At 37.9% G+C, this 22,493-nt stretch overlaps 1 protein-coding gene across 6 annotated transcripts in view; it reads right to left on the bottom strand.

The window, feature by feature from the left end:
• CBFB (core-binding factor subunit beta) overlaps nt 1–22,493 on the bottom strand; it is a gene marked incomplete at both ends in the record, with an annotated part of 41,074 nt that overhangs the window by 5,765 nt on the left and 12,816 nt on the right. For 2 of the 6 annotated variants that reach the window (XM_084257580.1, XM_084257582.1), the window contains 2 exons: nt 6,461–6,556; nt 13,773–13,889. In XM_084257580.1, the coding sequence (XP_084113706.1) occupies nt 6,461–6,556; nt 13,773–13,889 (213 nt within the window). Of the gene's footprint in view, nt 1–6,409; nt 6,557–13,772; nt 13,890–22,493 lie in introns of those variants that run through there. The other 4 variants (XM_084257585.1, XM_084257581.1, XM_084257583.1 and 1 more) reach the window with 4 other exon arrangements.

Raw genomic sequence — 22,493 nt, 5'->3', positions numbered from 1 at the left:
CACCATCACCTTGAGTTGAGTTAATAGCCAACAAGTGCTGTATTACAAGTTCAGGTTAAGAGGCCAATCAAGTTGAAAGTGGACTCCTAACACACGGCATATGTGTGAGTTGCTATCAAACAAATGGCTAAGTTTTTCCCAATTTATCTAGGTATGACCAGAGTACGATCTCTGTCCCTTATTAAACCCAATCTCCTTTCAAAAAAGCTAAAAGTAAGACATTTGAATTACAGTTATAGAAATGTGTAACCTGAAGAGAACTCTCTGTCATGGGTAACATCAATTTCAAATCATGGAGGGAGTCTCAGGGAGAAAAGGCACTTTACAGAAGAAATGTCTGTGATTTTTTTTTTCTATAAAGTTTATTTTTTATTAAAGTACAAAAGAGTGCACAAATCATAAATACCTAATGGTAAATTTTCACTGAGTGGAACACACTCATGCAATTAGTGCCTAGATGAGAAATAGAATACTACCCAAACTTGGAAACTTCTCTTTATGCCCCCTTTCCAGTCACTAGGAAGCCCCATGGGCAACTGCTATCTCAACCTCCAGCAGAACCAAGAAAAGCTCAAAATCCTTTATTGTTGTTAAAAAAAAAACAAAAAACAAACATACACCACTAGAGTCTAGACTTTCACAGTTTAATATTAGGATGTGCTGCCTTAATGTTCTGCTGCCACTCCAGATATATATATTGTGAGCCAGGGTGCACAGAAAGGGCGGTTGGGGGTAAAAAAAAATATCGGTTGGTTTCACTTATAGGAGGAATATAGAGGATCCAAATAAGGGATCAGGGGTAAAAAAAAGTAATTATAATAAAGTAAAAATCACAATCAACAGGCAACTATAAGCCAGAGACATTGTGTGGGGGGGTTGGGTGGGGGTGGGAAGAAGGGAGTGGGATCAAAATGGGTGGGAAGGGCATAAGGGACTATGGTGATGGTTCACCATTCACGGGTGAATGGGTGGTGGGTATTTCACGGGGACTATACCCGAGATGAAAATGCATACATTGTACAAAAGTAAAAAATGGTGTAAAAAAAACAAAACAAAACTATCTTTCCTAAAGGGCCCATTTTAAAAATCATACTGAATTAGATAGCAGCTTAGAAGGTAGGATATAGGGCCTCCCCTGGTGGTGCAGGCGGTTGAGCGCTGCACTGTGAAGCTGTCCTCAGCCTCTGCAGCACCAGTTTGATCCCAGCCAGGGTCCCACATGGTGTGGCAGACCTCTCCTGTTGTGCTCGCTGCTCCCCTCAGCAATGTATTTTGTCAGTCTGCCTGTTCTGTTTCCCGATCTGTCTCTGGTGAATCCTCTCACCCTCCCGCGCATCTGACCTGTACCCCGATTCCTGTATAAATAAATAAATCTTTTAAAAAAAGAAAAAGGTAGGATATAACCCGTTTTACAGATAAGGCACAAGAGGATAAGCAACTTCCCCAGTGTCACATGGTAACAAGTAGTGGAGCCAGGATTTAAAACCAGGGTAATGGATTACAAATTTCATGCTCATTCAACATCATCAAGGATTCTCCAGTTATTCAATCTATTCTACCATCTACTGGGTTCCCTGAAGGGAACTCCGGAGGAACCCTCAGGGACCCTACAGGAAGACCCGGACAACCCCTACCCCCGTTTCACCCAGAGCATCGCCTCTTTAAAATGCTTCATAAAATGAAGTTCTGTATAAAGCTTCAAATGAAGAAAGACTTTCATAATTTTTAAAACAGTCCTGTATACTAGAGAATACAGATAGCAAGATCTAGATGCTTATTTTGAGTACTCTGTTAACATTAAAATTTTTAAAATTTTTTAAGCAGGTGATTGATGCAGATGATACAAAATTTAAAATGCACAAGTGATAAACAGTGAAAAATAATCACCCTCCATGTGCCCCTCCCCTCAGATAGCTGATTTCCCTCTAGTTTCCAGGTGAAGTTTCTCACACATCCTACTAGAAAGAGCCCATGCACATCTAAACAAAGATGTGTATCTAGTCCTTTTAAAAATACCTAAAAGCGTAAGGCATTATACACTATTCTGCATATCACTTTATTGTACCAAAGATTTAACAGTGTTTGGACAAGGTTACTAAAATAAATGTTTCTTCAACTCACTAGTTTTTCACTTGCCAAATTAATGATAATATGCCATTTACCTCTGAAAGATAAAGAAAATATTGTACCACTAAAATACCTTTTCCCAGAAAAACCAGAAAAAGAAAATGCTGAATCCTACCATTGAATGATAGATTGAAAACTATAGATAGACTGAAAATTTTACAAATGGTGAATGAAAACATGCCCATGGAGTTTTATAACTGGTTTCAGGTTAGATGACACTGGCAAAAATCACAATCTTTTGGGCGATTCTCTACATGGAATTCTGCTTCCCACTGTTGTAACCTTAACTCTACACGTGTATTAAATGCTTGCGAGCACTACCTTTAAAAGTTTAGCATGGCAGGGCTGGAGATCTCAGAGGTTATCTAAACAGGGGTGGCTCGTCCCTAAGCTCTTGTGCTGCCAGGATCTCAAACTTCCAAGGACCATTTACTGGTTACTGCTCCCCACAAATTACCAGTGCTCCTTGGCTGTTGTTTCTAGTCAAGGCATCAAGACCACCCACTGGAGCCATTATTATTTTTTTCAGCTTCAGCTTTTTCTTTTCCAGGCAAAATGGTTTCTAACCTCTCCTGGCAAATTTTATTTTTCAACTTAATCATTTTTATGGGTGATGTGGAAATTCATTTCCCAAAGCTAGGCTGTATTTGTGGAGACCCTTTGGTTAAGAAACTGGTTAGTCTTCACTCTTCCTTCCATTAACCAACTATTTGAAAGAGGTCAAGTCCAGTTTTTCTCAGAGTCTGTTTCCTCAATTGTATTAAGAATGTCAGACTGTATGATGTAAGGTCCCCTATAGATGCTTGAATTTGCAGGGGGGAAAGACAACATTATACTCCAATGTTGTTCTTTTAGAAAAAGAAAGTAAAATGCAAGAAAATAAGCTAACATTGGGATTTTATTATTTTTTTAAGGAAAGCAAAATATATACATGCAAAGTATCAAAACACATGCATACCCTTAACTCCTGTAAGTGATGGCCAACGCAACCTCTAAAATCAGATTCCAACCCAATTTGTAGATGACTGTTCTCTGTAAGAACTGATATTTTAAATTACTGCCATAAGGGACTGCAGGATCTTAAATCATTGATGAAAATCTAACCATTTTCTCTATGCTCTAGGTCATAATGCAGGGAAAGTGCCCTGATACACTTTAGAGAACTAAAAGGATGCTCTTGTTAGCCAGATAATTCAATTAACTGGAACCAGCACTGTGGTAGAGCTTTTAGTGCTAAAAGAAGTACTTTAGATCTATTATTTACTGTAGGCATTCACATACCAAGCAACACACTAAGTGCTTTACAAGCATTTTCCTATTTAATTCTCACAGTTTCTGAGAGAAAACAGTGATGGCTTCTTGCAGGAATCTCAAGGAAGTCTGATACAATCTATCTGAGTAACAAATTATATGATACATCAACAGATTATGCTTTTGTTCATACTTAAATATACACATACATATAAACTCACAAAATGTTTTTTTCAAGTAATACTATTTATAAGAACAAGCAAACTAAAATTTTTAGGACAATTCTTAACAATTTTTTAAAGACAAAAATTTATTCCCAAACTCCTTAAGTCCATTATCAAATAGTTACTTTTCAAATCTATTGTAGCTGAAAAACACTTTTTCTAAAACAATTCTTCCCTGAATTTAAAGTCATGCTAGCTTGCTCCAGAAAGACTGATCACTCATGTTCTCTGACGTGGGGAGATCTCTTACTCCTTCACACTTTTGAATAGTTATTTCACCACTGTTTCTTTGCCATGTACAAAAACCAGAGTACTTTTCTTGACCTGTCCAGCTGGCCAGTTTACACTCTTCCTTCAAATCCCTGCAAGTATTTCTCCTGTAAATCCCCCAGCAGAGGCAAATGTAAGTACGCTTTCTCTAGACTGCCACTGTTCCCACTCTGAACCTCAATCACGCAGGGCTGCTGCTAAAGTATATTGCAGCCATCTGTTTACACATATCTATTTTCCCTCAAGACTGATAGCTGCTCAAGGACAGAAATAATAGTGTCGATACAATTTTGTGCATGGAAAAACCCCCACAATTTTCTGTATTAGAACAATGACAAAAAAATTTTATTGTAGCAAAATGTATGTATCATTAACAATTACCATCTTAACCATTTTAATTGCACAGTTCAGTGTTGTGCTTCTGATCTCCCGAACTCTTTTAGTTGATATATGTATTTTTTTAAAAGATTTATTTATTTATTTATTTATTTATACAAGAACCGGGGTACAGGCCAGAGGCGCAGGAGGGTGAGAGGGTTCACCAGAGACAGAACGGGGAACAGAACAGACAGATTGATGAAATATACTGCTGAAGGGAGTAGTGGGCGCGACAGGAGAGGTCTGCCGGCCCGCAGGGATCAAACTGGCACTGAGAGGCTGCAGACAGCTTCACAGCACTGCACTTAACCACCTGTGCCACCAAGGGAGGCCCCTAGTTGATATATATATATATATTTTTTGAAAATAGGTTTTATGATATGGGATTCTGATAAATAGGGCTCTGATAGATGTTTAACAACCAGCTGTCTGTGAGAAAAAATGGGAGTGAGAGGGAGATCAAGAAGCCAAGCCCTGATTTGAAGTGTTTGCCAATGTCCATGTTGTGAATGCTCCTGCGGTGGCTGATTTTAATTTACCAAACTGGTGCTGGATGTGGCACTGACAAGAGACACCCAGCTGCCTAGTTGATATATTTTTAACTCCACTTCTTCTGATTATCAAAGATGAATTATGCTAGGTTTTTATTTCTTCTTGTGTGAAATCTTTACACTGATTAAACTTTATGAATTTGAGGCATGTGATAGGTATTAACATCTGAAAATATTCTTTTTAAAACATTAGCTCTTATCTTTATAATTCTTGTTTTGTTAAAGTATACTTTTTATAGAATTAGAATTTTTTTTTAAAGATTTATTTATTTATTTATACAAGCACTGGGTACAGTCAGAAGCGCAGGAGGGTGAGAGAATTCACCAGAGCCAGAGTGGGGAGCAGAACAGGCAGAAGGACCGAAGTACACTGCTGAGGAGGGGAGCAGTGGGCATAGCAGGAGAGGTCTGCACGCCATGTGGGACCCTCGCCAGGGGCCGGGGATCGAACAGGTGCTGCAGAGGCTGCGGGCAGCTTCGCAGCCCAGCGCTCAACCACTGTGCCACCAGGGGAGGCCCCTAGAATTAGAATTTCTGAGCAACTTCTATATACTCTAAGTATTATTTTTTATAGCTGAAGACTGCTTAAACCAGGGTACAATTTTAGATAAGAAAAACTAAACATCCATGTCAATTAAAAGTTTTATCAAATTTAAACACTGGGCAAGACTACATTTCAATGTCTAAGACTGAAGAAGTCATGGGTAAGAAAACTATCATAAAAGTAATCAGGAAGCAATTACTGTAACTACCGAGATAATGATTACTTTTGAGGGGTGGGAGAAAGTCATGATTAGATGTACACATGGAGCAAGGGGATTGCTGAGGAAAAAAAATCAAAGTTTTATTGACATGGATGACTGGATGATAGTTATAAAGGGTGTATAATAACCAATCTACATATACATTTCCTGTAGTAATCTACTGGTTTCTGTATTTATATTTTACTTCACAATAAAAAGGTTAAAAGAAAAAGGACTGGATTAATTTCATTCTTTTTTGAATTTGAAAAGATCAAATTTTCTTATATTAAAGAGAACACACAGGGGCCACCCTGGTGGTGCAAGGGGTTAAGACAGAGCACTATGAAGCTATCTGCAGCCACTGCAGTGCCAGCAGTATATTTCAGTAGATCTGCCTGTTCAGCTCCCCACTCTGTCTCTGGTGAATCCCCTTACCCACCGCATCTCTGGCCTACACCCCAGCTCTTGTATGCATAAATAATCTTAAAAAAAAAAATAAAGAGAATACACAAATGATGGAAAATCACACCATTACAAAATTAAGACAAATATTCATCGAAAAAATGGAAAATAATATTCCCAGTATTTTCATGATTTAAAAATATGTATTCTATATTAACTAAGGTAATTTTTACAATATGGAAAATAAGAAAAAAAAGGCTAAGTATTTAGATCAACAAATTAAAAGAAAACATTCACTGTTACAGTAAATGAGGAATTCATATGCAATCTTAAAATTAAGACTAAGTTTCTTTATAGCAATTACATTTCCCTAAAACAGTCACAGAGTACACTTAAAAAATGAATGACAAAATTAAACAGTTTTAAAACATTATGCACAAACATCACAAAAAAGAGCCTGAGAGTTTGGGGGAAAGTACTAACCAGTTACTGCCAGCAGCTGTGAAACTCTCACCTCCATTTCCTCCCGATGAGACCTGTCTCTATCTTCAAATTCGCGGGTCCTTCTCCGAGCCTCTTCAAAGGCCTGTTGTGCTAAAGCATCCTCCTGCTGTGAGAAGAATACATGAATTTTTTTTCCCCCCAAAGTGTGTAAGCATTCTTTTTTTTTTTTTTTTAAAGATTTATTTATTTATTTATTTATATAAGCACTGGGTACAGTCAGAAGCACGGGAGGGTGAGAGAATTCACCAGAGCCAGAGCGGGGAACAGAACAGGCAGAAGGACCGAAGTACACTGCTGAGGGGAGCAGCGGGCGGCAGGAGAGGTCTGCTGTGCCATGTGGGACCCTAGCCCTGTGGCCGGGGATCAAACGGGCGCTGCAGAGGCTGCAGGCAGCTTCGCAACCCAGGCTCAACCGCTGCGCCACAGGGGAGGCCCGGTATTTAAATTTTTTTCAGAGATCTCTGGCCCCAAACCCACAGGTGCCTACCGTGTCCTCAGGTCATAGGGCAAGGGTTCCCCCAGCTCAGGCTCCTTTTTACTGCTTGTCATGAAGGAGGCGTCTCCGGGTGGAGCAGGCTAGCGCTTCAGGCACTTTAACCCAAGCACCTTTTCCTCTGGCCTCCCTTTTTTACATATTATTTTCTCTCATACATTTCAGGAAGCTCTCTCAGTTCTTAGAGCACTCAATATGTTCAATGCAAACATTAATTCTTTTGGCAAGAATCTTGTCCTTTACTTGTTGATAACAATGCCAACTGCATGCTGGGTAATTACAGATTCTTCCTGTTTTGCCATAACATTTGTAGGGCATTCCGTTTGAATAGTGCTCATTCCCTTCCGGTCTGCAACACATAACCTTTCTTACAGATTTACATGTATGTGGCCAAAGAAATAACTGCACGGTTTCTAAACGGCCTTGGGAACCATAGAGGGCGTCGTTCCCCTTATCCATTGTGTTGGTCATTTTCTGGTGATTTATTACAAGATAGAAGTTCTGGTCAAAAGGAAGGCAATCTTTAAATTTTGATTTACTATAAAGAAATTTAATTTGGTGATTTTATCTTTTGAAGGAAATGAACAGACAGTATTTCTCAACACATCAAAATAAAATAAAATTCAATACCAACCACTCAAAAAAAAAAAACCACCCTCTGTGTTTTAATATCACACCTTCTTGGAAACAGTAATTGTGTCCAATCATATTCTAACAACTAAAAAGGTTCTTCCCTTTTCCTATCTCACCCTAAATTAGTATTTAAACCAAAAAAGTACAAAAAAAAATTGGCATATACTTCTATAATTTGAAGATAAAAGTCAGGTTCTCTACTTATGACACTGAAGTCATAAATAGAAGTAACAGAACTCACTATACAAATGTTAGAAATTCTAGATAACAAAAGGTAAATACTACTCCAAGGGATATTATCAAGAACAAACATTTTTAACACGTAAGAAATCAATCTTAATCCTTTCCTAATTAATAGCTAAACAGCTCAACAAGAGGGAAACCCCAATATCTAAAACTCGCAGAACTGTCTCCTTCATTTCCCTCGCCTTGGCAGGCGCCCACTCATTCATTTCTGCCAGAAGCTGGAGCCACCTGCGTTCTTCTCTCTTCCTTTCTCCACCAAAACAACCAGCCACCATCCATTCGACTTCCTAAGTATTTCCTAATCTTTAGTTTCCTACAAACACCATCCTAGTTCAGGCTCCTCAGATCTCCTAGATTACTGCAAACATCTCCTAATCAGTTTCCCTCTGCTTCTGTCACCCCCCCAATATACCGCCCAGCTGACAGAACATGCTTTCTGAAGCAAAGTATGACCATAATATCCCCAGCTAAGAAAATCTACTTCACTGTCTACAGCAGACTTACTCAACCTTTGCAAGTAACACACTTCTGAATACTAGGATTTTTGATGGTACATGTAAGAAATTAAAAGATCAAAAACAACACCAAAGTCACCTACATTCACTGCAGCAAGGGGTGGCCTGGTAGTTCAGTTCTAGCTAATGAAACTGGAGGCGTGAGTCACCTAACAGGGCTCCTAAGAAAGTTGTTTAAGAGATCTTTCACCTTTCCTCCTTCCTGGGAAATAATACAGTGCCCAGAGGTACGACAACCATTTTCCAAACATAATAATGAGGATATAGCCAGACAAAGAGCACTGTAGAGAAAGACAGAAAGATCCAAGGCCCCAATTACTATAATTAAGTGCTATACCAAGCCTAGACTGTATACTGCTTGGATATCTTGTTCTTTGTGATAAATCCTTTGTTGCTGTTAATAGGATTTTTTTAAAGATTTATTTATTTATGTATACAAGAATTGGGGTACAGGTCTCTTTGGTGAGAGGAATCACCAGAGACAGAGTGGGGAGCAGAACAGACAAACTGACTGAAATACACTGCTGAGGGGAGCAGCGGGCAAGACAGGAGAGGTCTGCTGCACCATGTGGGTAGCTCCCTGGCCAGCAGGGAATTGAACCAGCACTGTAGAGGCTGTGGGCAGCTTCATAGTGCTGCGCTCAACCTGCTGCGCCACCAGGGAGGCCCTTAATAGGGCCTTTAATACTTGAAATTTTCACTGACACAATGTCTATAACAAAACAAGACAGTGTGATCAAATTTCCATCGTCATGATGCATTCACTAGCTTTATGATAGAGAGGAAGCCTTTTCATTTCTCCGAGTATCAGTAAATACACACATATGAGCAGAGTAGGAATACTTCACCAAACTGTTGTAAAGATGAGAAAAAATCTAAAGTGCTTAAGCATACCCCCTGACAGTACTTATTAAGTGCTAGTTCCTATTTTACAAGCACTTATATAAAGTACGTACATTCAACTAAACATCATTACACATACCTACTGTATTCTCAGAATGTACAGTAAGTTCTCAATGTTGTTGACAGCTTCTTGGAAACTGGCACTTCAAACAAAATGACTGTAAGGAAAGCAGGTCCTTGAATTCATCAGCTGGGATATTTTATTGTCATCAACATTATAAAGAAACATTGAACAAAATAGTGTTATTCAAGGACCTTCTGTACTATATAAGCCAGGGGCATCTACAAAAGAATGCCGCATCCCCAACTTGCAAAGGGTTTTTATTACTTAGTTAGGTCCCAACTGGGATCCATCTGCTGATAACAGGATACACTTTCCATCCTGTGTATTCATTAGACACTTTTCATTTATTCCACAAATATTTAGTGAGTTTTTATACTAGGTGCTCTGGATACAATGTGAGGAAACAAATGGTACTTTTCCTCATAATTCCTGGTAGAGAGGGGCAGGTGGACAATGAACATATAATTACTCAAATCAATATATAATTGTCAACTATGATTAAATACAGCAGAGAAAATTACATGATGAAATGAGAGCATGTGACATGAGATCTAATTCCCTGAGGAAGTTATTAACCACTAATCTGTGTTGCAGCAACAGTCATAGATTTTTATTTCATTATAAGAAAAAGAGGATTATTATGACAATTATAGTAAAATAAGTCTAGAGAGATTTGGTAGTCCTCCACTTTCTAATTCCAGCTTCTCCCTTGCTCTTTTTCAGTGAAATGTGAAATATACACAGTAACAGAGACTGCATGTTAATAGGTGGTTAAAACCTTTGATACCCTGCTTCTTCCCTATGGCAACTTTAAGTTAACACCTCCCTTTCAAGGACAGCATAAAGGACACTTGCTGATCAGATGATGTGTGACACAGATCACACATGCTCCAACAGCTAGGAGCAACAAGCTCTTTGCCTCAGGTGGTAGTCAGGCTGTGAATATTTTGGTCCCCCTAGTACTTCATGGTCTATACCAGATTCTGCACAAAGTAGCTAGGCAGGGGGCTTCCCTGGGGGCGCAAGGGGTTAAGAGGCAGTACTATGAAGCTATGAAGCACACTGCAGCACGAGTTCAATCCCTGGCCAGGGATGTGATCCACATGGCACAGCAGACCTCTCCTGTCTTACCCGCTGCTCCCCTCAGCAGTGTTTTTCAGTATATCTGCCTGTTCTGTTCCCCACCCTGTCTTTGGTGAATCTTCTCACCCTCCACATCTCTGGCCTGCACCCCAGCTCTTAAATGCATAAATAAATCTTAAAAAAAAAAAAGTAGCTAGGCAGTTGATCATAAAAGGTGACAAAAATTATGTGAAACTCACTAGGGAAACAAAGGCCTACGAGTCTTGTCATGGAGCAAACACTACATATTCTGACTATTTTTGTTACAGTAATTTTGTCTATATTGAACTGCTTAAATCTAGTTATCTTTATAGCTTGATAATACTTACCTTATGAAGCAATCAATTTAACAAATGGAGGTGTATGTTTAATGAAAAACTAAGAATCAAATTTGTTTCCAAGAAAGTTGATGAGGGAAGTGTTATTTGCATATGTACTATTCTCTGGCAGAATGATATCACTGATCACATGAAAACCAGAAGAAATAAATCTGCTGAAGAAGCAACGACATAACTTCAAAGGCAACAATTTAACATTTGCAGCTGCAAATGGTACTTTTACCATCATTCTGTAGAATATAACTTCATTTAAATGACTCTTCTAAATTAATGTCACTCACATTATCAAGCACAAAGCGCAAAGCTGTTTATATGTTGGCTTCATGAGAAAAACCTTGCAAACAGTTTTTGCAAACAATCCTTGCAAACAAGATACCAGTTTTCCATCAGTGTTAAGAGGTACTTCAAATAGAAAATTTATTTCAATAATGATTCAATTTTTCTAACCTGATCATAGAATAAAAATGTTTGAAAGCTCATTAGGCTAAAGGTTAAACATTTTTCTGTGATTGCCAAAATTAATTTAAAAGTACAACAGTAAGGAAGCCTCTCTGGTGTGCAGGGGTTAAAGTCTCAGTGCTCTCAAGGTATCACCAGCCACCACACCAATCCCTGATCCAATCTCTGGCCAAGGAGGTGACCCACATGGCGTAGCAGACCTCTCCTGTCTTGCCTGCTGCTCCCCTCAGCAGTGTATTTCAGTTGATCTGCCTGTTCTGCTCCCCACTCTGTCTCTGGTGAATCCTCCTTTCACCCCTCCATACCTCTGGCCTGCACCCCAGTTCTTATATGCATAAATAAAAATAAATCTTAAAAAGAATTATTTAAAAAAATGTACAACAGTAAGATAAAATTGTTGGTTCTTACTTCAGTATTTACATTATGTAAAACCAGTTATTGCATTAGCTTAACTATTACAAAAGAGGACGCCTTTTTTGTATTGATAAAGTTCAATTTGTGGACCAGGGCAAGCAGCTTGGAAAATTCTAAGTATCAAAAATGCTGTGGCTTAAACTTAATTTTTTATTATTTTAAAGATTTATTTATTTATGCATACAAGAACTGGGGTACAGGCCAGAGGTATGGGGGGTGAGAGGATTCTCCAGAGACAGAATGGGGAGCAGAGGGTGAGACAGGAGAGGTCTGCCGCGCCATGTGGGTCACCTTCCTGGCTGCAGATTGAATGTGTGCTGCAGAGGCTGTGGACAGCTTCATAGTGCTGCGCCCTAACCCCCTGTACCACCAGGGAGGCCTTTTACCTATCATTTTAATAAAACATTCAGTTTTAGAAGTCAACTCCATATGAAAATTTTCCCTTACATATATTCAGTCTGCTGAATCACTTCTTATAGAAAACAGTCTTTCAAATTGCTCATTATTGACTACTTTTCTGAAAGAGTTAGGGGGCTCCTTATCTCTATGGAAATAAAAGTATGTTTTAAAAAGATGCTTTTTAAGAATTTAAATTCTGAATCTGCACTATTTAGTGATAAGGTTTTCTTTCTTTTTTCAAATCTCTTAATATTATTAAGAAAATTTTCACATTTCCAAGCATGGAGAACAACATAGTAGGAGACAATAGGATAACAGAGAGGTTAATTCTGTAGCATCTCTTTCCCAAAGTTTGCCGCTTCTGATACCACTGCTTAAATTTTTTTTTTCTTTTTAAGTCTTGCTTTCCAGAGGTTTCCTCCTGGGTCAGCATAACTTAGTGGTCAGCCATGATGGTCAGAGGTTTTGCTTAAACACCTCAAGCTAGTAGGCTTCTGTCTTTTGCCACCGAATCTGTATGCAGCTTCGGGGAATATGTTCAAAGTGCAGGAAGTTTCTTAGTTTACCCTGGTTTCAGCCAGGGACTTGTAGTTTAAAAGGGCCCTCTTTGTTTGCTCCTGAACAGGTGTAGCCTAGCACATGCACATAGTCTTCTGGACCATGAGGGGTTAAGTGTGATGTCAGTAAGATCAACTTTAGCTATCTCTTTCCCCAGGGCTGCCTGATAAAATTTTTGGATAGTTTGCCATTTTATTGCTTCCTTCAACATCAGCCTCTCATAAGTTGTTTGCAACAGAGAATTCTACTGTGTCTAATACATGGGCATGGAATTAATCAAGTCAACGCCCTCCAATAGGACAGCAGAGTTGCTAGTCCTCAGGGTTTGCTTGCTAAGGGTATAACTTGAGGGACTACAAAGCAGAGGGAAGGGATGAGAGTAACCCCTTGCTAAAATGCCACAGACTATTCCGTACTTACTGAAGTGCCACATTTGTTTGAATAAATGCCCCTCAATTTATGTCCTGTTGTTAATTTCCAGAGCTCTTTACTGGGTATTTGAAAAGTAATTTTGTCCAGCTTAATCACTGCTTTCTACGGAGAGGACTTGCCAAGCTCCTCACTTAGCCATGCCACAAATGCTGGTTCTACACTTTACCTTGAACTGTTTTTTTCCCTCATAATGTTCTGAAGATCAAGTACAAGTATTAAACAGAACCATTTACAAGAATTTGAAGTTCCCCCACCAAGCAGAGAGGGGTATCCCAACAAAATTCAGAATCAATGAAGGAAAAACTTTCTTAATATCATGATCAGATTTGGGCCTCATGTTCAGGATTCCTCCCATTACTTGAACGTGAGACCATCTATACTTATTTATTTAAAAAGATTTATTTATTTATACAAGAACCAGGGTACAGGCCAGATACACAGAAGGGTGAGAGGATTCACCAGAGACAGAGTGGGGAACAGAACAGGCAGACTGGCGAAATACACTGCTGAAGGGAGCAGTGGGCAAGACAGGAGAGGTCTGCTCGCCATGTGGGTTGCTCTGAGGCGGGTGGGGATCAAACCGGTGCTGCAGAGGCTGCAGACAGCTTCACAGCACTGCGCTCAACCGCCTGCACCACCAGGGAGGCCCCAAGAGACCATCTATACTTTTTAAGAATGGGTAAGATAGACCCCCAGACAAAGGGGAGATAAAGGGACCATGTTCAGCAAAGCTTGACGTCACCTACCTGGGCTCTCTCCTCATCAAACTCCAGGCAGCCCATTCCATCCAGCCTCTGGAGATCAATCCAGCCTTTCCAGATAACACAGACTCCATTCAGAATCATGGGAGCCTTCAAATACACCTAGGATACAGAAAAGAAGGATGAAACCAATGATAAGTCATCACACACAAAAAACAAAGGATAAACTTACTTATGAAAATTGCAGCTTTCTTAGGAAAAAAGATGAATATAATTATAAAATTAAGGATTAAGGAAAGTATATAAACCACAGCCTTCAACAAAATTCTATTAAGCGAAGTTAACTGGGTTTGTGAGGATTTTATTTCTAGTCACCATTCTTTTTCAAGTAAATAAAAACTCATAGAACAAGAGTCTCCTTATTATGATTTCCAAATTCAGATAGTTTATTTTCAATCACCAAATTAATGCTCATATTGACTGAAAATGTAATTGCGCTCAAGAGCAATTAAAACTTCATTAAGAAAGGAAAAGTGCTAATGCTATCATCCTGAGGTGAATATTATGATACAAAAAGAAATGTAAATTTTATTACAATTCTTACAATCTCTTCCACCTTAACATCACACTGGTTTAATACTTTTGAAACACAACATTTTTCAGGTCTTCGTTACCTAATTTAACATGGATTTCCTGAACAAACATGTACATAGATTTTATCTTGCTGCCTTAACAAATATTTTTGAAAATGCAGAGGAAGCAGGACTTCAATGAGCTTTCAAAACTTCAGGTTATCAAATACAACCCTTATAAGAGCCTCACATACTCACAGCTAATATACTTTTTGGATAATCCCAGTGCTTCCTTGAGCTAAAATTAGTATTGTTTGTTACACATAATTCTATAAAAATTGGTAAGACAGTTTTTCTTATTTATTTAATAGTTTTATTTTTCAAAAGTTGGTTGGACCTGGTTAGGAGTCTGTTCTTTACCCATTCAGCAGTTTCTTCAACAAAGAATTTTGGGACATTATTATTTTTAGAGGCTTAGTAAGAATAATTGTTAATAATTATAAATAAGGTAGAAACATTACCACTGAGACACCTATACGAGAATACCTATGGATTTATGCCTTTTTGGTACAGATTTGTGTCACCCCCCACTTCATTACCTAACACAACCATTATTCCTGTTAAGGTTCTAATAAGCCATGTTGAACCAATTTCTACTTACACTGGAAAAAAAAACCCCCCGAAAACTAAGGTTCCATTTCTCCTCCTATTTGGACCAAGGGAAATAGTCTACAGTTATAGCTGAAACCGTTTAACCACACATTTCCTTCTGGTCTGATAAGTGCTCATTCCCTTCCACACTATAAATTTGAAACCCCACTGATGTGCACCTACTCAAACAAGTGATTATGACAAGTTCATATTCAACACCTCACGAAATCTAAAAACAATACCCCCTTCACAGCCTATCAGTATAACTTGATTTGCTACATCTTCTAATCAAAATGTATACCTGCTCTTTATAATGGGGCAGGTGGTATCACACAGTGAGAAGTAACACATTTCACCTATTAATGCATCTCATTATTTTAAATTCTCATCTAATCATGGTCCTCCCTGGTGGCGCAGTGGGTTGAGTGCAGTGCTGTGAAGCTGTCCAGCTGTCCGCAGCCTCAGCAGTGCAGGTTCGATTCCCGGCCAGCCAGGGAGCTACCCACATGGTGCAGCAGACTTCTCCTGTCACACCCGCTGCTCCCCTCAGCAATGTATTCCAGTCAGTCTGCCTGTTCTGCTCCCCATTCTGTCTCTGGTGAATCCTCTTACCCTCCTGCGCTTCTGGCCTGTACCCCAGCTATTGTATAAATAAAAAATAAATCTTAAAAAACAAATTCTCATCTAATCATGAAGAGAATTCTTCTTACCTAATAAAGACCAACTTGATCATCAATGATTTATGTTTATTAGAAGCAAAGGTTCCATAATCTAGGTTTTCATATTAACCTCCACAGTCCAAATATTTTTCTCATGAACTTTAAAAAGTCCATTTATTACTTTTTTATAAAAGTTCTCTCATGACAAAGAAAACCACTGCTCTATTTGGGCAATTCCTAAATAGGTTCAGAAAATGGCTACAATTCTTAGTCAAGGCCTGTGCATATAATCATAATTTAAAATAGTATTTAGATTGTCCCACTGATTTATTTACATGTTCACATTGAAATAAGTAGTTTTATGTGTAGATCTTCGAAGTCAATGTTTGGCACTTTCATACATTCATAAACACCAAACCTCAAAGGATGAAGAAAATAAAATTCTGTCTCTTAATAGTTTGACATTTTGTAATGTAATTCAATAAAGTTATCTAAACACTAAGACTTTTTCACTGAAAATAATGATGCCTTATTTCAAATTGTGAAAAGAAAACATATTAGAATATGATCTAGGGATTAAACCCATCATCCTACAACAATTAAATATTTTATACAAAATGGACTCTATAAAGCCTTTAAAATAGGTGACTAGATTAAACCAAAAAAACCACCAACAAAATAACCTGCTCATCTTTCCATAAGTAAAATATCAGAGACTGTGTTTAAGATTCACAGAAAGTTAAAAGTGACTATAGCCTTATATTTTGTTGTGGTAATGCTATACAATTTTTAATGAACCCAAGTTCTAAATATCTACATTGGTGATGTTACAGTCAGTCTAAAAGATATATGCTATCACTATCATCTTCATATTCTGTAGCTTTACATTCCATCACTATAGCAGTAAAGTTTCAGCAAAAACATGTATGTACTATCAACTGTGGCAATATCCATATAATGGAATATATGCAACCATAAATAATAAAAGTATTGATACAAGCTACAAGACAATTGAAACTTTAAAACATAGTAAATGAAAGAAACCAAAAAGGTCTCATATTATGATTCTATTTACAGGAAATGTCCCCAATAAGGCAAATACAGTGAGATAGACCATTTGGTTGCCAGGGCCTTAGGGAAAGAAAGAATAAGAAGTGATTACAAATAGGTACAGGATTTTTTGAGGGGTGATAAAAATGCTTTGTAATTAGAGAATGGCAATGGTTATACAACTTTGTGAATATACTAAAGAAAATCTGTGTACATTCTAAAAGGACAAACTTTACAATGTGAATTTTATCTCCATAAAGCTACTATAAAACAGTATTTGTAATAATTTTTGTTATATAAGTGACATCTATGATATGTAAACAGATTTTTGATTAGCAATTGTAAATGGTATTCCAGAGTGCTGAGGAGTGATAAGGACTGCTGATACAAATCTGGCATCCAGGGAGGAGAGATTGCTAAGGGCTATGTTATGGAAATCTTAGGTCACCCACAACTTTTAATGATGCTTTTATTTACAGCAAGAGTTCTTAGTATGGAGGTTCAGAGAACCTACAGGAGAGCTCAGGTTTATGGATAAGTTTCAAGAAGACCAGAAGCCTCCTGAAATGTGGTGTAAAATGTGTCTCTGTAACCATCTACACTTTTCTAGGGAAGTCACTGCTTTCACCAGTTTCTCAAAAGGGTGTGTAAGTCAAAAAGGATTTAGCTATGACAGTAAAAGCATCATCCTTCCCTTCCTGTCACAAACACCAAGGTCTTTTTAGCACAGAGTCTGTGAGAGCTTCATTTAGTGAATGGATCAAAATTAAGTAGCTAAAAAGGTAGTTACTGGTATTTTGAAATGTTTCAGAGGAAAGATATGCGAGAACCTAGTCAACTTCTAATTCATCAGCCTGTACAAAATATTTCCATCTCGGAGAGTTTGGAGTTTACATATTCTGACAGTATCTAAATCTGGAATAAACAGTGGCATCATCTAGTGCCCTTTCCTCTGTAATACTCTGTATTTATAGAAGATCAGGCTTATGCAGCAGGGCTGTGGCAGTCACAGACAACTTAATGGGAAAAACAAAAACTCTAAAGATGCAACCAATAAATATGGTTAAACTGGCTAAGCACTTGGGGGGAAATACGAGTTTAGAACAAAATAAATATACTTGATCTTAGCCAAAGGCCTAGAAGCAACAGAACAAAATAAATATAAATGGCCAAAAATTATGAAAAATTACACATTACCAATCAAATATATTAAGATGACTATAAACAAATATAAAAATTAAAAAACTTTAATAATGTCTAGGAGGAGGAAAACCAGGTTCAACAGTTTCAGGAGTATCAGGAATATAAAATGGGTAGCAATTCTAGAAAGACATTTTTTGCCATTAAGTGAATTTTCCTTTGGCCCAGCAATGCCATACCTGGGGAAATGTACTAAAACTTAAAGATGTGCACAAAATATTTGATTACAACAGAAGTTTACTTGAGGATTTTTTAGCAATAGTAAAAGACTGGAAATAACCTAGATATTCAATATCTTATTACTATGAGAGGTTAACTACTCAAACAATATGTATTAAATAAGGCGTCTATAAACAAAAACAGACATAACACAAGATCAAGTACTGACTGGCTGAGGAACATGTGACCAGAAGCTGTAGGAACCTAACGTATTTTCCTGAAAGCAATTATTTAGTATTCACTAATTCAGTACTTACATCAACTTTACATAAGAGGATTACCATAAATGATAAGAATTAGCTGTAATTATTTTTTTTTAATAGAGGCATGTTTTTATTTATTTATTTATTTGTTTGTTTGTTTGTTTTTGTTTATACATGCACTGGGTACAGTCAGAAGCGCGGGAGGGTGAGAGAATTCACCAGAGCCAGAGTGGGGAGCTGAGCAGGCAGAAGGACCGAAGTACACTGCTGAGGGGAGCAGCGGGCGGCAGGAGAGGTCTGCGCGCCATGTGGGACCCTCCTCAGGTGGCGGGGAGCAGCCGGGGATCGAACCGGCACCGCAGAGGCTGCGGGCAGCTTCGCAACCCAACGCTCAACCGCTGAGCCACCAGGGAGGCCCAGCTGTAATTATTTTTAAAGGAAAAAGAGTATTATTGCTATGCTTAATCCTAAGATCTCATAGGAAGAAAGAAAACAAAATGTACTTTGGAATCAGATAAAACCTGGGTTTAAATTCTGTGTGACGAGTTCGATCCCTGGCAGCCAGGGAGCTACTCACATGGCACAGCAGACCTCTCCTGTTGCGCCAACTGCTCCCCTCAGCAGTGTATTTCAGTCAATCTGTCTGTTCTGTTCCCCACTCTGTCTCTGGTGAATCCTCTCACCCTCCGCATCTCTGGACTGTACCCCACTTCTTGTATGCATAAATAAATAAATCTTAAAAAAAAATTCTGTGTGAGTCTGAGACAAATTATTAAGTTTGCTAGTAAGTCTCAGATTCCTCAGCATACAAAGCCAGGGCTAAATAATGCCATTTCATAGGCTACAGGAAAAATTAGTTAAATCAATGTTTGAAAAATTTATGAAACATATAGAGCATCACAGAAACTTGACTGCTTACACACACATTTCTACTAATTAATTTTACACAGTAATTACTTTCCAAGGGAAAGAAGACTTTTTTTTTCAGACAATGAAGTCTTTTCCACCAATGAATCGGCAGAGAAACATTGGAATGCCATGGGCTCCCAGGACAGAAAGATTTTCCACTAAGAAGTATGTACCCTGCTTTTTAGTTATAACCATTTCTGTAGTCTATTTAACAGATTCTTTCGGAGATACTTTATTAACTCATCCTGTTCTAGCCACATGCTCCTGGTTCAACAGGCTAATCACCTATTAGGTAATCACCACGGTCATTCAACTCACTTACCTCTGAATTATAATAACTGGGTAGCATGTAAGTGTAAGAATAGCTTCTACAGTGATTTAATGTAAAAAAGTAAAAAATGTAGAACTAGCTCAATCTGGGACATCTGATGAGGCATTCTGACAACAAAAATCACATTGTGGTACATTTTAAAATCCAAAAAGCATACTGAAATATACCCTGTACAGTGCCAACAAATCTGATGTCATGTGTTGTAAATTTTCACTAGACATCATTTTTCAGAAGAATGCTCCACCTAGAAACACTGATTGTTGCGTGAAAGCTAATCCTTCTGTGAGTCAATCATATCATTTACATGTATAGTCAGATATACAAGGCTTCGTTAAATAGAAAACATTTGTAGTCTAATCTAAAATTTGGTTAATGTGTAATGTGATTTATATTCTTACATAAAATTTTTCTTTGTGGCGGTCTATTAAAAACCTGCTGGCTTACTCACGATATAAAAAAAAATTGTTTCTAAAGTAGTCTAAATATCACAAACCACTTGAACACTGTTGAGAACTCTGAAGCTATTTCTGGAATCTCTGCAACTCCATGCCTCTCCTTTGAAATTACTGAAAGAAGCCCCTAACCCACCGCAAAGCAGTTTCACACTGCTCCTGTCATTTCTTTTCTTTCTTCTTTTTTTAAAAAAGATTTATTTACTTATGCATACAAGAACTGGGGGCCAGAGGTGCTGGGGGTGAGAGAGTTCACCAGAGACAGAGAGGGGAGCAGAACAGGCAGACTGACTGAAATACACTGCTGAGGGGAGCAACATGCCTGAGTCAGGAGAGGTCTGCTGCACCATGTAGGTAGCTCCCTGGCTGTGGATCGAACTGCTGCAGTGGCTGTGGATAGCTTCATAGGTTGTGTCTTAACCCCTGCGCCACCAGGGAGGCCCTGCTCCTGTCATTTCTTAACTCATTTCTTAGCTCCTGTCATTTCTTCAAATATCTTTCACACACATTTAGCATTACTACCTTAAGTTTATATAAATGCTTTACAACTTTCAAAGTTTCTCCAGTCCTATTTGACTGTTACAACCATTCAATAAGAAAATTTTAAAACAAGAAATTAAAACTGAGGGCCTCCGTGGTGGCGCAAGGGGTTAAGCACCACACTATGAAGCTATCCACAGCCTCTGCAGCACAAGTTTGATCCCCAGCCTGCCAGGGATCAACCCACATGGCGCAGCAGACCTCTCCTGTCTCACCTGCTGCTCCCCTCAGCAGAGTACTTCAATATGCCTGTTCTGTTCCCCACTCTGTCTCTGGTGAGTCCTCTCACCCCCCGCATCTCTGGCCTGCACCCCAGATCTTGAATGCATAAATAAATAAATCTATAAAAAAATAAAACTGAGAGACATTAAAATGATTCATTTTCAGATGTACACACAGCTATTAAATGGTAACAGCTAGCATCCAGAACTCCTGACTACATTCACGTAAACCACAGTTGCATTAACAAATTGCACTATTAATGTTTTCCAAATATTTCAGTGTATATGAAAATAGACTATTTCCTAAAGAACAGACTGGATAGTCAACTTCATCGTTAAATCCAGAGCATCTAGAACAAAAATACCATGAACTCTTTACCATGACTTTAGACTACATCATATGACTACTTCCCCTCTCCCCAAAATCAGATTAATTTTGTCATGTTCCTTCTATGATTCATAGTAAACAGTGTATGTCTAAGAGAATCCTGAACATGTTCTGACCTAGGAGATATAACTTCAAGTGAAAAGCATACAAAATTACATTATGAAAGTCTTTGTTTCTTAAGACAAAAAAGTAATGAAATAAAAAAAGGCAGACGCTATTTATTATAATCCATTCCTGAGTTAACTAAGAATTATTTTTAAAAATATTATAGTTGATTTGACCAAATTATTAACATAATATTAACACAAAACAATTGATAATGACTACTTTTCCAGCAGTTCAACAATCACCATAAACATTATTGACACAGTGAATTAGAGAAACAATTCAGGTTAAGATAAAGATTAAAAAGAAAAATATTAAAGGTTATTCTGAAGTCATCAAAATAAGGACTACAAAGAGCATACTGAAATATTAATTGTTATTGGCTTGAATGGGAAGAGTAACTTGATAGGCCAAAATAACTTAAATGTAAGGTTTTGGAAGGTGGTATATGGAGTTTCAGGCAACTCACCTAATGATTAGTGTGGTAATTGTAAAAAGCATATACATTCTGGGGTAAAAAAGACCTCAGTCTGAATCCTGGTTCTATGTAGGTAACAGATTTTGACTCCTGAAGATTTTATTTAACCTCTCTGGTTCTCAGTTTACTCAGCTGTAAAATCAAGCTAGCACTAAATGTATTCTTAAAAGCAAATAAAAAAAAGCACTATATAATGCAAGGTTAATAGGGTTAATGAGGATGTAAATCCTCTAGCACAGTATCTGGTAGTGGTGATCACCTATCAAGTAACTGGCTTGCAGATTTCAGAACCGAAAATGTTCTGAAATTAGAGTGTTGGTGAAGATCACATTGTAAATATAATTAAAAAAAAAAACCCACTGAATTATATATACTTTAAATGGGTAAGAAAGTAAATTTTGTTACATGAATTTTCTCACAATTTAAATAATTAAGTGGCACAGAAATAGTTAACTAAGAATGTTCTGGATAGCAAAAGGATGGCAAGACAGGACTGAAAAACTAGCAGGAATAAGAAGCAATACTGTCAAAAAAACTAAGGTTTCTTTGAAGGGCTTATTATTTAAAACACTATCGTACAAGTGAGATTAAACACTTCCATTCCCAGATTCGGCTTTTACTTTCTCAGGACATATAGTACAGCACTGTAGAATAACAGAATCCTAAAAGCATTGTTTTACCACCAGAAAGTACATTTTAAGTGTTATTTTAAGTTAATGGTTGCAAATACACACCAATTTGAGAGGGTCAGCCTAAACTAAAACACTGATGATAAAAATAGTTTCCAA

The sequence above is a fragment of the Talpa europaea genome (assembly GCF_964194135.1).
Source record: "Talpa europaea genome assembly, chromosome: 16".
Taxonomy (NCBI): Eukaryota; Metazoa; Chordata; class Mammalia; order Eulipotyphla; family Talpidae; genus Talpa; species Talpa europaea.
The sequence above is the reverse complement of the archived record's forward strand: the minus strand, read 5'-3'. Positions and strand labels throughout refer to the sequence as shown.